The sequence below is a fragment of the Mesoplodon mirus genome (assembly GCF_964341445.2).
Source record: "Mesoplodon mirus genome assembly, chromosome: 4".
NCBI lineage: Eukaryota > Metazoa > Chordata > Mammalia > Artiodactyla > Ziphiidae > Mesoplodon > Mesoplodon mirus.
In genome coordinates, this window is record NC_138979.1 from 11,523,536 (window position 1) to 11,538,165 (window position 14,630).

The 14,630-nt window shown below is 43.7% G+C and overlaps 1 protein-coding gene across 17 annotated transcripts in view; it reads right to left on the minus strand.

Annotated features, from left to right (window-relative positions):
* Positions 1-14,630, minus strand: part of KIAA1217 — a gene marked incomplete at its 3' end in the record, with an annotated part of 500,156 nt that overhangs the window by 11,963 nt on the left and 473,563 nt on the right. For 13 of the 17 annotated variants that reach the window (XM_082618040.1, XM_082618037.1, XM_082618038.1 and 10 more), the window contains 4 exons: positions 13,403-13,832; positions 10,783-10,966; positions 8,776-8,939; positions 7,857-8,018 (listed from right to left, as the gene is read on the minus strand). In XM_082618040.1, coding sequence (XP_082474166.1) covers positions 7,857-8,018; positions 8,776-8,939; positions 10,783-10,966; positions 13,403-13,832 — 940 coding nt within the window. The remainder of the gene's footprint in view (positions 1-7,856; positions 8,019-8,775; positions 8,940-10,782; positions 10,967-13,402; positions 13,833-14,630) is intronic. The other 4 variants (XM_082618035.1, XM_082618031.1, XM_082618034.1 and 1 more) reach the window with 2 other exon arrangements.

The window sequence follows — 14,630 nt, forward strand, 5'->3', positions numbered from 1 at the left end:
AATCCCTTGTTGGTTGCTTCATTTGCAAATATTTTCTCCCATTCTGTAGGTTGTCTTTTCATTTTGTTTATGGTTTCCTTTGCTGTGCAAAAGCTTTTAAGTTAAATTAGATAACATTTGTTTATTCTTGTTTCTATTTTCATTACTCGAGGAGGTGGATCCAAAAAGATCTTGCTACAGTGTGTGTCAGAGTGTTCTGCCTATGTTCTCCTCTAAGGGTTTTATAGAATCCAGTGTTACATTTAGGTCTTTAATCCATTTTAAATTTATTTTTGTGTGTGGGTAAGAGAATGTTCTAATTTCATTTTCTTACATGTAGCTGTCCAGTTTTCCCACTTAATTGAAGAGGCTGTCTTTTCTCCATTGTATATTCTTCCCTCCTTGGTCGAAGATTAACTGACCATAGGTGCATGGGTTTATTTCTGGGCTTTCTATCCTGTTCCATTGATCTACTGAATATATTTCTCATTTTGTGCCAGTACAATACTGTTTTGATTACTGTAGCTTTGTAGTATTGTCTGAAGTCAGGGAGCCTGATGCCTCCAGCTCCATTTTTCTTTCTCAAGATTGCCTTGACTATTCAGGGTCTTTTGTGTTTCCATATAAATTAAAAAAAATTTTTTTTTGTTCTGTGAAAAATGCTATTGGTAGTTTGATAGGGATTGCATTGAATCTGGAGATTGGCTTGGGTAGTATAGTCATTTTGAGAATACTGATTCTTCCAATCCAAGAACATGGTATATCCTTCCATCTGTATCATCTTCGATTTCTTTCATCAGTATCTTATAGTTTTCAGAGTACAGGGCTTTTGCCTCCTTGGGTAGGTTTATTTCTAGGTATTTAATTCTTTTTGATGCGATCGTAAATGGGATTGTTTCCTTCATTTCTTTTTCTGATCTTTCATTGTTAGTGTATAGGAATGCAACAGATTTCTGTGTATTAATTTTACGTCCTGCAACTTTACTGAATTCATCAATGAGTTCTGATAGTTTTCAGGCAGCATCTTTAGGATTTTCAGTGTATAGTGTCATGTCATCTACAGACAGTGACAGTATTACTTCTTCTTTTCCCATTTGGATTCCTTTCGTTTCTTTTTCTTCTGTGATTGCCATGGCTAGGACTTCTAAGACTATGATGAATAAAAGTGGTGAGAGTGAACATCCATGTCTTGTTCCTGATCTTAGAGGAAATGCTTTCAGCTTTTCACTGTTGAGTATGTTAGCTGTGGGTTTGTCATATATGGCCTTTATTATGCTGAGATAGGTTCCCTCTATGCCCACTTTCTGGAGAGTTTTTATCATAAATCGGTGTTGAATTTTGTTGAAAGCTTTTTCTGCATCTACTGAGATGATCACATGGTTTTTATTCTTCAGTTTGTTAATGTGGTGTATCACAGTGATTGATCTGCAGATATTGAAAAATTCTTGCATCCCTGGGATAAATTCCCCTTGATCATGGTGTATGATCCTTTTAATGCACTGTCGTATTTGGTTTGCTAGTATTCTGTTGAGGATTTTTGCGTCTATGTTCATCAGTGATATTGGCCTGTAATTTTCTTTTTTTGTGATCTCTTTGTCTGGTTTCGGTATCAGAGTGATAGTGGCCACAAAGAATGAGTTTGGGAGCGTTCCTTCCTCTGCAATCTTTTGGAATAGTTTGAGAAGGACAGGTGTTAACTCTTCTCTAAAATTTGCCTGTGAAGCCATCTGGTCTTGGATTTTTGTGTGTTGGGAGTTTTTAAATCACAGTTTCAATTTCAGTACTTGTGACTGGTCTGTTCATATTTTCTATTTCTTCCTGGTTCAGTCTTGGGAGATTGTACCTTTCTAAGAATTTGTCCATTTCTTCTAGGTTGTCCATTTTATTGGCATGTAGTTGCTTGTAGTAATCTCTTATGATCCTTTGTATTTCTGTGGTGTCCGTTGTAACTTCTTTTTCACTTCTAATTTTGTTGGTTTGAGCCCGCTCCCTGTTTTTCTTGATGAGTCTGGCTAAAGGTTTATCAATTTTGTTTATCTTTTCAGAGAACCAAATTTTAGTTTCATTGATCTTTTCTATTGCTTTCTTTGTCTCTATTTCATTTATTTCTGCTCTGATCTTTTTATTTTTCCTTCTACTAACTTTGGGTTTTGTCTGTTCTTTCTCTAGTTGTTTTAGGTGTAAGGTTATGTTGTTTGAGAGTTTTGTTTCCTGAGATAAGATTATGTTGCTCTATACTTCCCCTTTGAACTGCTTTTGCCATGTCTCATAGGTTTTGCATTGTCATGTTTTCATTTTCATGTCTGTAGGTATTTTTTTTAAACATCTTTATTGGAGTGTAATTGCTTTACAATGGTGTGTTAGTTTCTGCTTTATAACAAAGTGAATCAGCTATACATATACATATATCCCCTTATCTCTTCCCTCTTGCATCTCCCTCCCTCCCACCCTCCCTATCCCACCCCTCTAGGTGGTCACAAAGCACCTAGCTGATCTCCCTGTGCTATGCGGCTGCTTCCCACTAGCTATTGGTTTTACATTTGGTACTGTATATATGTCCATGCCACTCTCTCACTTTGTCCCAGCTTACCCTTCCCCCTCCGTGTCCTCAAGTCCATTCTCTAATAGGTCTGTGTCTTTATTCCCTTCCTGCCCCTAGGTTCTTCATGCCTTTTTTTTTTTTTTTTTTTAGATTCCATATATATGTGTTAGCATATGGTATTTGTTTTTCTCTTTCTGACTTACTTCACTCTGTATGACAGACTCTAGGTCCATCCACCTCACTACAAATAACTCAATTTCGTTTCTTTTTATGGCTGAGTAATACTCCATTGTATATATGTGCCACATCTTCTTTATCCAGTCATCTGTTGATGGACACTTAGGTTGCTTCCATGTCCTGGCTATTGTAAATAGAGCTGCAGTGAACATTGTGGTACATGACTCTTTTTGAATTATGGTTTTCTCAGGGTACATGCCCAGTAGTGGGATTGCTGGGTCATATGGTAGTTCTATTTTCAGCTTTTTAAGGAACCTCCATACTGTTCTCCATAGTGGCTGTATCAATTTACATTCCCACCAACAGTGCAAGAGGGTTCCCTTTTCTCCACACCCTCTCCAGCACTTACTGTTTGTAGATTTTTTGATGATGGCCATTCTGACTGGTGTGAGATGATATCTCATTGTAGTTTTGATTTGCATTTCTCTAATGATTAATGATGTTGAGCATTCTTTCATGTGTCTGTTGGCAGTCTGTATATCTTCTTTGGAGAAATGTCTATTTAGGTCTTCTGCCCATTTTTGGATTGGGTTGTTTTTTCTAGGTATTTTTTGATTTCCTCTGAATTCTTCAGTGATCCATCGGTTGTTTAGTAGCATATTGTTTGGCCTCCGCATGTTTGTGTTTTTTTTTTCTTTTCCTTGTAGTTAATTTCTAATCTCATAGCACTGTGGTCAGAAAAGATGCTTGATACGATTTCAATTTTCTTAAATTTACTGAGGCTCGCTTTATGGTCCAGTGTGTGATCCTGGAAAATGTTCTGCATACACTTGAAAAGAATGTATTCTGCTGCTTTTGAATGGAATGCTCTATAATACCAATTAAGCCCATCTCCTCTAATGTGTCAATTAAGGCTTGTGTGTCATTATTGATTTTCTGTCTGGATGATATGTCCATTGCTGTAAGTAGGGTGTTAAAGTCCCCCACTATTATTGTGTTACTGCTGAATTCTCCTTTTATGGCTGTTAGCATTTGCCTTATATATTGAGATGCTCCTATGTTGGGTGCATATATATTTACAATTGTTATATTTTCTTCTTGGATTGATCCCTTGATCATTATGTAGTGTCCTTCTTTGTCTCTTATAACAGTCTTTAAAGTCTATTTTGTCTGATATGAGTATTGCTACTCCAGATATCTTTTGATTTCCATGGAATACCTTTTTCCATCCCCTCACTCTCAGTCTGTATGTGTCCCTAGATCTGAAGTGGGTCTCTTGCAGACAACATTTTTTTTTTTTTTTTTTTTTTTTTTGCGGTACTGGGGCCTCTCACTGTTGTGGCCTCTCCCGTTGCGGAGCACAGGCTCCGGACGCGCAGGCTCAGCAGCCATGGCTCACAGGCCTAGTCGCTCCGCGGCATGTGGGATCTTCCCGGACCGGGGCACGAACCTGCGTCCCCTGCATCGGCAGGTGGACTCTCAACCACTGCGCCACCAGGGAAGCCCCCCAGACAACATTTTTAAGGGTCTTGTTTTTGTATCCATTCAGCCAGTCTATATCTTTTGTTTGGAGCATTTAATTTGTTTACATTTAAGGTAATTATAGATATGTATATTCTTACTGTCATTTTGTTAATTGTTTTGGATTTGTTTTTGTAGGTCTTTTTTCTTCCCTTCCTTTTGTTCTCTTGTGATTTGATGACTAACTTTAGTGTTGTGTTTCGATTCCTTTTGTGTGTGTGTGTGTATTGTAGATTTTCAGTTTGCGGTTACTATGAGGTTTTGATGTAGCAGTCTGTATAATATATATGAGCGTTTTTAAGTTGCTGGTCTTTTAATTTCAAATGTATTTCTAGTATCCTGCACTTGTACTCTCCTCTCCTCATGACCGCTGGTTTTGATATCACATTTGTGTGTGAATGATTTCCTGCCTTTACTGGTGAGCTTTCCCATTCGTAATATTCTTGTTTCTAGTTGTGGCCTTTTCTTTTTCACCTAGAGAAGTTCATTTAGCTTTTGTTACAAAGCTGGTCTGGTGGTGGTGAATTCTCTTAGCTTTTGCTTGTCTGTAAAGTTTTTGATTTCTCTGTCAAATCTGACTGAGAGCCTTGCTGGGTAGAGTAATCTTGGTTGTAGGTTTTTCCCTTTCATTACTTTAAATATTGATATATCATGCCACTTCTTTATAGCCTGCAGAGCTTCTGCTGAAAAATCAGTTTATAACCTTATGGGGATTCCATTGTATGTTACGGGGATTCCATCGTATGTTACTTGTTGCTTTTTTCCTTGTTGCTTTTAATATTTTCTGTCTTTTTGTCAGTTTGATTAATATGCGTCTTGGTGTGCTCCTCCTTGGGTTTATCCTGCCTGAGGCTCTGTGCTTCCTGGACTTGGGTGACTGTTTCCTTTCCCATGTTAGGGAGGTTTTTAGCTATTATCTCTACAAATATTTTCTCAGGCCCTTTCTCTCTCTTCTCCTTCGGGGACCCCTATAATGCAAATGTTGGTGCACCTAACGTTGTCCCAGAGGTCTCTGAAACTGTCTTCATTTCTTTTCATTCTTCATTCTATTCTGCAGCACTGATTTCCACCATTCTGTCTTCCAGCTCACTTATCCGCTCTTCTCATTTATTCTGCTATTGATTCTTTCTAGTGTAGTTTTCATTTCAGTTATTGTATTGTTCATCTCTGTTTCTTCTTTGTATCTTCCAGCTCTTTGTTACACATTTCTTGCATCTTCTCAGTCTGTGCCTCCGTTCTTTTTCCAAGATCTTGGATCATCTTTACTCCACATTCTTTTTCGGGTAGGTTGCCTGTCTCCGCCTCACTTAGCTGTTCTTCTGGGCTTTTATCTTGTTCCTTCATCTGGAACATACTCCTCTGCTGCCTCATTTTGTCTAACTTTCTGTGACTGTGGTTTCTGTTCCACAGGCTGCAGGGTTGTACTTCCCATTGCTTCTGGTCTCTGCCCCCTGGTGGATGAGGCCTAAGAGGCTTGTGCAGGCTTCCTGGTGGGAGGGGCTGCTTCCTGCCCACTGGTAGGTGGAGCTGCATCTTGTCTCTCTGGTGGGCAGGGCCGTGTCAAGGGGTGTGTTTAGAGGTGGCTTTGGGCTAGCGCTGTGTTCCCACCCTGTTGGTTGTTTGGCCTGAGGCGTCCCAGCACTGGAGCCTACAGGCTGTCAGGTGGGGCAGGTAAAAATGGAAGCCTCCCGGGGAGCTCACACCAACGAGTACTTCCCAGTATGCCCCCACCAGTGTCTTTGACCGCACAGTGAGCCACAGCCGCCCCCCAACCTCTCCAGGAGACCCTCCAAGACCAGCAGGTAGGTCTGGCCCAGGCTCCTATGAAGTCACTGCTTTCTCCCTGGGTTCCAGAGGGCACAAGACCTTGTGTGCGCCCTCCAAGAATGAAGCTTCCATTTCCCCCAGTCCTGTGGCGTTCCTGCGACCAAGCCCCACTGGCCTTCCAAGCCAAATGCTCTGGGGTCTCCTCCTCCCAATTCTAGACCCCCAGGCTGGGGAGCCTGATGTGGGGCTCAGAACTCTCACTTTTGTGGGAGACCCTCTGCACTATAATTATTTTCCAGTGTGTGTCGCCTACCCAGTGGGTATGGGACTTGACTTTGTCGTGATTGCGCCCCTCCTACCATCTCGTTGTGGCTTCTTCTTTATCTCTGGATGTAGTGTATCTTTTTTTGGCAGGTTCCAGTCTTTTTTGTTGGTGGTTGGTCAGCAGTCAGTTGTGATTTTGGTGTTTCTGTGAGAGGTGAGCCGACCTCCTTCTACCCCACTACCTTGTCCTTTCTCCCTCCATATTTGTTATTTATACCATAATCTGGGGGCAAATGCTACAGTGAATGGCCCCAGCATCTGCCTACACATCTTAGGAGAAGCACCAATGCCCAGCAACACGTAGCCTTGACATACCAGTGCCTTAGTCAGAGGCCCTCAGTGGATAACTGATGGAGGCCTCCACACTCTCAACTGTTTCATGAGTCAGTAACTTTATAAATCTATGGTTCCTATGAATGAAATTCTCTGACCAATCTAAAAACCTGTAAGCAAACTGTTGGAGGGGATGTCTCAGGCCAGTCTGAGTTTTAATGGGGCTGGACAGGGCTCACGCATGTGACAAGTAAACCAGCAGCCCTGTTTTCCCTGGAAAACCCAAGGTGCCTAATGTTGGCAATTACTTCCATGGGCAGCAGAAGAGCTGAGGTGGAAGTGACACGGTCAGAATGTTCTCCCTCCTCCCAGTGAAGCAGGCAGATCCCTGGGCCTGCACAAAATCATCGGTACCTTAGTGAGCATGTTCTGGAGCCCAAAGGAGGTTGTGACCTGACCATCAAATGGGCAAAAAAAACCCTACGTTAATTCATGGATCAAAATGAAATACTTTATGAACAGACTGTGGTCTAGGAATTGTGTTTTATGACTGACTAGACAAGTTCTTAGAATGTACACCTAGGGCAGATTCACACCATGATCTGAATGTGGGATCGGCTTTGGGTGTAGCCCTGTACCCCCTCCTTAGTCCTAGGAGTAGACTGTGGCAATTAGTTAACACATAAGAATCTAAAAATAAAGTATTTCTCAAATAGAACAAAGAGGATGGGAAACAAAATTATTAAGCTTTTTGGAATACCTGAAAAGATGACATTGACACTGACTGGAAACTTGGTATGGAGGACAGACGGCCACATGATTCCAGGCCTGTCATTCTAAGAATTAAAGCCAAAGAAGGGGACACCACTTGAAGGGGGCTTTAATCAGTCCTTGGGAAGACAGGACAATGGCTGGTATTTCTAATCCCCATCTTAAGTGCTTTTAAAATGAAGCAGAGACTATTTTCACACTGAAAGAAAGGAAAGGCAATCCTAGCAGCCAGAGCTAGGAAAGCTTGGAATTGATTTTTTGGTATAAACTTTCTGAGTTGTTTTGTGCAATGGTCATTCCTTACACATGTCTTCAAGGTGCCTGAGGGCCTAGTTCAGTGCCACCTTGGAAAAGTGGAGGCCAAGGCCAGAGATGCAGCTTACATGGCCCAGGGCCATGGGGCTCTTCCCCAGCCCTCTCTAGCTAATGAATTGGTGACAGATGCAGCCAGAGTCCCAGATGGGAAGGGCAGGCAGCCACGTCAGTTACCTCATCCACATACCTGGAGTTCTGCCATGATTTTGTCTCCTTCTTCTTCCTCCTCATCCTTTGAGGAGGAAGTCGTGACAGGTGGTGGTGATGGGGCCCAGGCTGAAGCAGGCTCCTCTGCTGGACACTTTGTGGCTCTAGCCTGCAGGCTTGGTCCAGCATCTTCACTGCTTGCCTGAGAAAGATTCAAACCACAGATACTGGCTTAACACCCCCAGGTGCTGGCAAAAGAGGGGCAGATCGCAAAAGAACACACGTTCTCTCACTGCCTGGTGCACTGGCTTCCTAGCTCTTCAAATCAAGCTGAAAGGCTGCTTTGTCTACTTGTACTTAGTTTGGGTTTTTCTTTGCTCAAGGTGTCATTTTGGCAAATGGATTTAAGAATTATAATAAGATTGTAACTTAACTTCAGTGCCTTTAAGAAAGGCCCTCCTTGGAAATTGTATTTTACATTTAACATACATGACAAAACTTGCCAGGTTAAGTGGAAGTTAAAGCTCTCTGAACCTCTTTCTGAAGGCTCCCACAACTATGTTAGCTAATCTCAGTTACCTTTGTAAGATGATCTTTCTTTTGCTTGCTCCTTGGGCCCCCGTTTTCAATCTTAGTGTGCTTTGCTGGAGAAGTAGCTGGTGATTTGCATTTCACATAGTTACAGCTAAAAGTCAAGGATAAAACTCCTGGTGCTGAGTCCTGTAGCACTGGCTGACATTTTCCCATCTGGGCAATTTTGTGCAATGGTCATTCCTTACACATGTCTTAAAGGTGCCTGAGAGCCTAGTTCAGTGGCACTTCCTTGGAGACCTAGTTTATTCTCTACTTCTCTTCTCTGCCTGACTACATTTTATGTTCTAAATGAGAGCAGAGAAGACTTTGTCTAAGGGCAGCATCTGAACCCAGAGACCACTTTACCAGGGCTTCACCCATCAGACCTTTGTGGTGGCATTCTCCTTCCTGCTGGTGTAGACCACATCGCCGGACCTCGTGGTGGTGAGCCCCGATCCTGGCAGGTAGCTCCTCCGTGGAGGTGGGGGAGGACGAGGCGGGGACTTAGCCCCCAGCTTGTCCAAGTCCTGTTCTGAATTTGGAGAGTCTTCTGGAAAACAGTGTGTCATTGCAAAATCATCTTTCGAGATAACATCCAGAAAGTCCAATGTATTTCTAGAAACTCGATGCAATCTGACTTAAAAATTTCTCTATTATCTCCATAGTGCAACAACTGAAAATACAGGCCCTGAAGCCTGACTGGCTCCAAGTCCCAGAAAGGCCCTGCACAAGTTAATTAACCTCTCTCTGCCTCAGTTTTCCCATCTGTTAAACGGGTATTCTAATAATATCATCTCCACCAGGGTGTTGTGAAGATCAAATGGGCTTGATATACATAAAGCATTTAGAAGAGTGCTTGGCTTATATATAGTAAATGCTATGCAAGTATTACTTATTATTATTAAATCTCTTGTTACCCCAAAAAGTTGAGTGTTACTTGGAGAGATGAAGGGTCAGAGCTCCCTGCATGGCTTCCAGAACCTTCATCCCTGAGTCTGGAAAGCAGTGTTGGCAGAAGGATTCATGTAGAGGAGGTTACAGTAGAATCTGGCCCAGGAAGAGCCAGAGGCAGATGGGGTCAGAGGACAAAGTCAGGGAGAAAGTGGATCTTTTTTTGGTCACGGTTATGTGGTTAGAAAAGGTTCTCTGCTAAGAAAAGGAGGCAGCAAATGCAGAAATGAGAGAATTATAAATCAGTATTGACACCAAAGGTTGGGAGATGAAGCTGTCTGCTGAGCTTTTCCCAGAAAAATGCCCCCCAAAAGGCATTTCTTTCTCAAAATGCAGAGCTTCACTCCTGCCCTTTACCAACATTCTTCACTTCAGCCTTTTACCAGCACTCTATCTAAGAGCTCACAAAAGTAGTAAAACAAGAAATTCGGGATCAGAGCTTCCAGCTGGCCTTTGTCCCAACTCTGGGGACACACAGGCCTGCCTGGCCTCCCAGGAGTGTGTGTGTCTTTTCTGAGCAACTGAAATAGAGTTGTTTAGAGGAGGTGCTTGAGGACTTCCTACTGAAGTTGTAATGAAGATTTGGCTAAGTCATCAGGGTGACAAGCCAGTGATTATTTGTAGTGGGCGGTTCCTGTCTTATGCAGAGGGTGCCAGGTTACAGGCCACCAACACCACTGGGACATGTGTCTTGTCCTAGGCCAGCAGCTTGGCCTCGGGATGGCTGCCTCTGGGGACGGGCACAGGCTGATGGGCCCTGGAGGTGGGCTCTGGTCTCCCTCTCGTGTAATGACAAAGGCTCCCTCTTTGAGATACACTGGGCTGCAAGTAAAACAATGTCTTTGTCCATAATTTTAAGATGAGAATAAGGCACACAGTTTGTAATTGGTTGAAGATTTAGCAGGTTGAGATTTTTAACAGCTTTTTTATATTATTATTGACACACTGATGCTTAATTTCCATAGTTTCGGTTGGTTAAATATACCATCTAATAATTTTTAAAAATGCGATTTCTCCTTGTGATCTAATATCCCTCTGGGAGCTCATAAAAGCTGACGTTTTCTAAGAAAACCTCTCAATTTAAATGCAGGTCTCATATTCTCCCAGCTGGTGCCGTGAAGGGTCATAAATTCATATGAAAGGCAGAAACTGGGGAGCTACATTTTTCGTTAGTGAGCATTGTTCTAGATTCCTAACGCAGAACACAGTTTCCCTACTACGTTTATAACTAAAAAGTAGTAGTCAATAGAAAAACAACAACAAAAACTAGTAGGGAGGCTCTAGGGACACCTGGGGCTTGTTTTTCCAATTAGTTTTTTTCTTTTAATTTATAAGGTTTTTAGGAAGTGAGAGATTGGTCCCACTGGCCAGCATGTGCCTATGTGGGTGGCACCACACTGACCCGAGGGTGAGCAGCCCACAAAGCTCTGGTAGCGCCTTACCTGAAGGTTCTAGCTTGTCCACTAGAGCATCACCCTTTGGCTGTGGGCCCGAGGCTGGTGGCATCTCCAGGTTTGGAATTGACTTCATAATATTGGCCTGGGCTTCTTCTAGGAGCTTCTCAAATTCTTTTCCGTTATAGTGGTCCAGATTTTGCCTTTTCTCTTCCCATTTCCTTTCTGCTTTCTGAAGGACAACAGCAAGTAAAGAAAGTTTTGAGATTTCATGTCGGGGTGGGAGGAAGTATAACACAGTTAAAGTGTTGGTAAAGTGATGCTCTGGTTTCTGTGTCCAGGGACACTTCTGCACATCAGACAAACCTGACCCTTGTGCTGTCTGCTACATGTTTTAAACAGGCTGCCACTGAAGCCCAAGTGGTATTTATTCACAGAGAAGCAAGCTCAGAAACCCAATCATTCATTCATTCAATTATTACTGAGCACTTACTACATACTCTGCCAACACTCATGGCAGGGACACAGGGATATCAAAGGCATGTATCCCATAACTAAGGTTTTGTTTTTCTACACTGAGTTTTTGTTGTAGAGGAGATGTTCAAAGAAACAGAAACAAACACCAAAACACTCACTAATCCTATGTCTTAGTTCCACTGCTGTCAAAGAATTGCTATATGATCTTCTAGGTCACATTCTCCTGTTTACAAAATGAGGGGCTATTGAGATGATCTCTAAGCTCCATCAGGTTCTACAGGAGGAAGAAATATATAAAATGCATTTTTAAATACCCATACAGTTTTTTAAAGAGCATTTTCCTGTGATTTTGAGATGCCACATTAATCATTCCAGGAGGACAGAGTGGAAATGAGCACCAGGATTAGTGGAACCCCATAATGTCAGAATTGGAGAAGACCCAGGAGATCACAGAATCAATGTATTTCACACACGAGAACACTGGGGCCCAGTGAGATGAAGGATCTGCCCGAGATTCACTCTCTCTGAGTAACAGCCACCACCGTCACCATCCTTATCCTCCTCTATTTTTCCTTCGTAGCATTTATTATCACCAGAGCCTGGGCTTGGTCCCTTCTGTTCACTGCCAACCCCAGAGCCTATGAAGGCCTGGCACATACTAGGACTCAGTAACATCTTTTGAGTGAATGAAGCTCCGTAGCAGGGCTGTCAGGAAGACTCAGGCCTCCTTATTGTGGATTAGAGCATTTCAGAGATGACTTGTAAGTGTGCCGTCAAAACTTACTTAAAATATACACGTAACAATGGTAACTATGCCTAGTGGGTTCTCAATAGACATTTTTAAATAAAAGAATCACCCTACTGACATCCTTTAAATGTAGAGATGTTTGAGGTGGCAGATCCACTAATTTTCAGGAGGAAATGTGTTTTTGGTCCCCTCCCTGACTCTGACAAGCAGAATCATCATCAGCCAATCACATTCCACCCCACCGTATGCATTTTGTAAGCAGCTGACTTGGAGTAGGGGGCACAGCCACTGACTCTGGAGCAGAGGGGAGCTCCCTAGTGTTCAGAGGCCTGGTGGCCGTGACTGTGGCCTGAGTGGTTTTAAGAGGTCATCTCCTCCTGAAACCAGAGTTATCCACTGCTGACTTGCAAGAGAGGCAGGAATGCTTAGGACCAGGTGGCTAAGGACACAGTAAGGAGTGGAGGAAACATTTTAGGGAAGAGGAAGGAGAGAGCCAGGGAAACGCAATGTGCTGCTTGAGCACCTACACCAGCTCTTGATGAAAAGAATATTTAAGAACACAGCAAGTTTTCTCTCTATATCGTGTGACCTTGAGACCTTCTTTCTCTTTCCTTCTGAGACTTCTGTAACAACTTCCTATCCTGCACCCTTAATTCGAGACCCACTACCTTAATCTATTCTGCATATTGTTTCCAGATTAATTTTCTGAAGACGCCATTTTTTATCACTGGTCCAAGCTACAGCATTTCTCTGATACCCATGAAATGAACCTTGGCCCCACAGGAATGGTGAGTAAGCTGCCCCAAACCAGCTTCCAGCCTGTTTTGCCAGCCTTATCTCCTCTTTCTTGTTCCACTTCAACTGGTTTATCCAAGGTCCAGCCTTTGCCCCAGGATCCCTCTATCCTAGACTGTTCTTACCACCCTCTGCTTACCCAGATTCTACTTCATTTTCAAGGTCACTGGCAAACCCTCCCCAGCTCACACTGGCTCGGGAGGGCTGACTGTCACCCTTCTTCCCACCAGCACGGTCACTGATGTCAGCAATGGTGGGAGTCTTTCCACCACAGAAACTGGCAGATACTACAAACGAGCCTTCTCCCATCAGAATGCCGGTTGTTAAACACTTAACAGCACACCACTGCCTCACCTTCCTACAGGTTGGGTGCCTGAGCCTTGTCTGAAATCTGATGGCCTCTCTCTCAATCTGGCCATTGAAACCCATTTACAGTTTTAAAAAGCCGATATGTATATAAAATAGAAAGTTATATATATTTTTGATAAAAATATAAAATTACATTTTTGATAAAATATATATTCGATAAAAATATATCTTTGATACATATATGCATTATCTCCACAACCAGACTGTACACTCTTGGAAGGAAAGGACCACATCCTTTCCTCCTTTATGGAATTACAAAAAATGGAAATAGGACTCTACCTCAATAGACACTGCCCTGTTCTTGGCACTCACACTGTGGATTTCGTCCACGAACAGGCTCTGCACGCAGGAACCATTCCCGGGCATCTGCGGGGACTGCAGAGCTGAGGTCACCTCCTGTGTGACAGCGGGAGGGCTGGCCGGGTGAGGCCCAGGCCCGCCTGGCAAGTGCTGGGCAGGGTTCAGCAGCGCGGAGGAGAGCTGGGACGGCTGGATGACCACAGGAGAGCTCTGGGCGTGGTGAACCGTCAAGGGCACCACTTCCGACTTCACGTCGCCGGGGACGCCCACACCGGGGAGGGGCTGGCCCGAGGCGCGGGGAGCCTCCTCCTGGGCCCTCAGGACTTCTGCGGCCGTGGCCTTTTCCATCACGACATACTGTGCGGCCTGGGCTGCATCTGTGCCTTTCAAGAGCCCATCAGTGACATGCCTGGGAGAAACCACGCACAGCAGCATGAACTGGTGAACTAGGTAACGTGCATTTTAGTTGTATGGTATGCTTGAGTGCTGTGTCACCCCAAAGCCAGGCAAGGTGGTGTTGCAAAGTTAAGATTCTAAACCGGAAGTAGCAGCTTAGAGTTGAGGGTTCCCATAGCAACCTAACTGCCTCCTAGTTACCTCCGGCAGCTGCTTTCCTACTTTTTCCCTCAGGACATGGTCTATCTTTCCCTTTCCACGTGCACTGTTGTGTCCAGACTGATGCAGTCCTGTCACTGTTTGGGGGGTGGTGACGTCAAGTGGACACATGATTCTAACAGTAACTCCTGCACCCGATCCGGCCCAGGCAGCTCTCACCAATGCTCGGTTCTAACCCAAAGCTTCCTAAACCCTCCATCTGTCCTTTCACTGCTACACATCTTGGGAGGGTGGTTTATATGCCAGTTCCTTTTGCTTTGCTCTTCCTACAGCTCAGCCTGGTGCCATCTGGCTGCCCCACCTGGACTTGACCAGCGTTTCTGCAACATCAAGAGTGACTTCGAATCTAACCGCCGGGTTAGTCCTCCTCTGCTTTGGGGGGCGGGGTCATTTGATGCTGTCTGTCCACCTCCACCACGGTCCAGTGGAAAAGACATGACCTTCGGGGTCAGACAGGCTTGTGTTTGAGTATCAGTTCTACCACGTTCTAGCTCTGTAATGCCGGGAACTTCACCTTTGTGAGCCTCAGGTACTTTTCTGGAGATTATAATAATGATGGGGACAGTGCTGTTCAATGCCTTCCTCAGGGCTG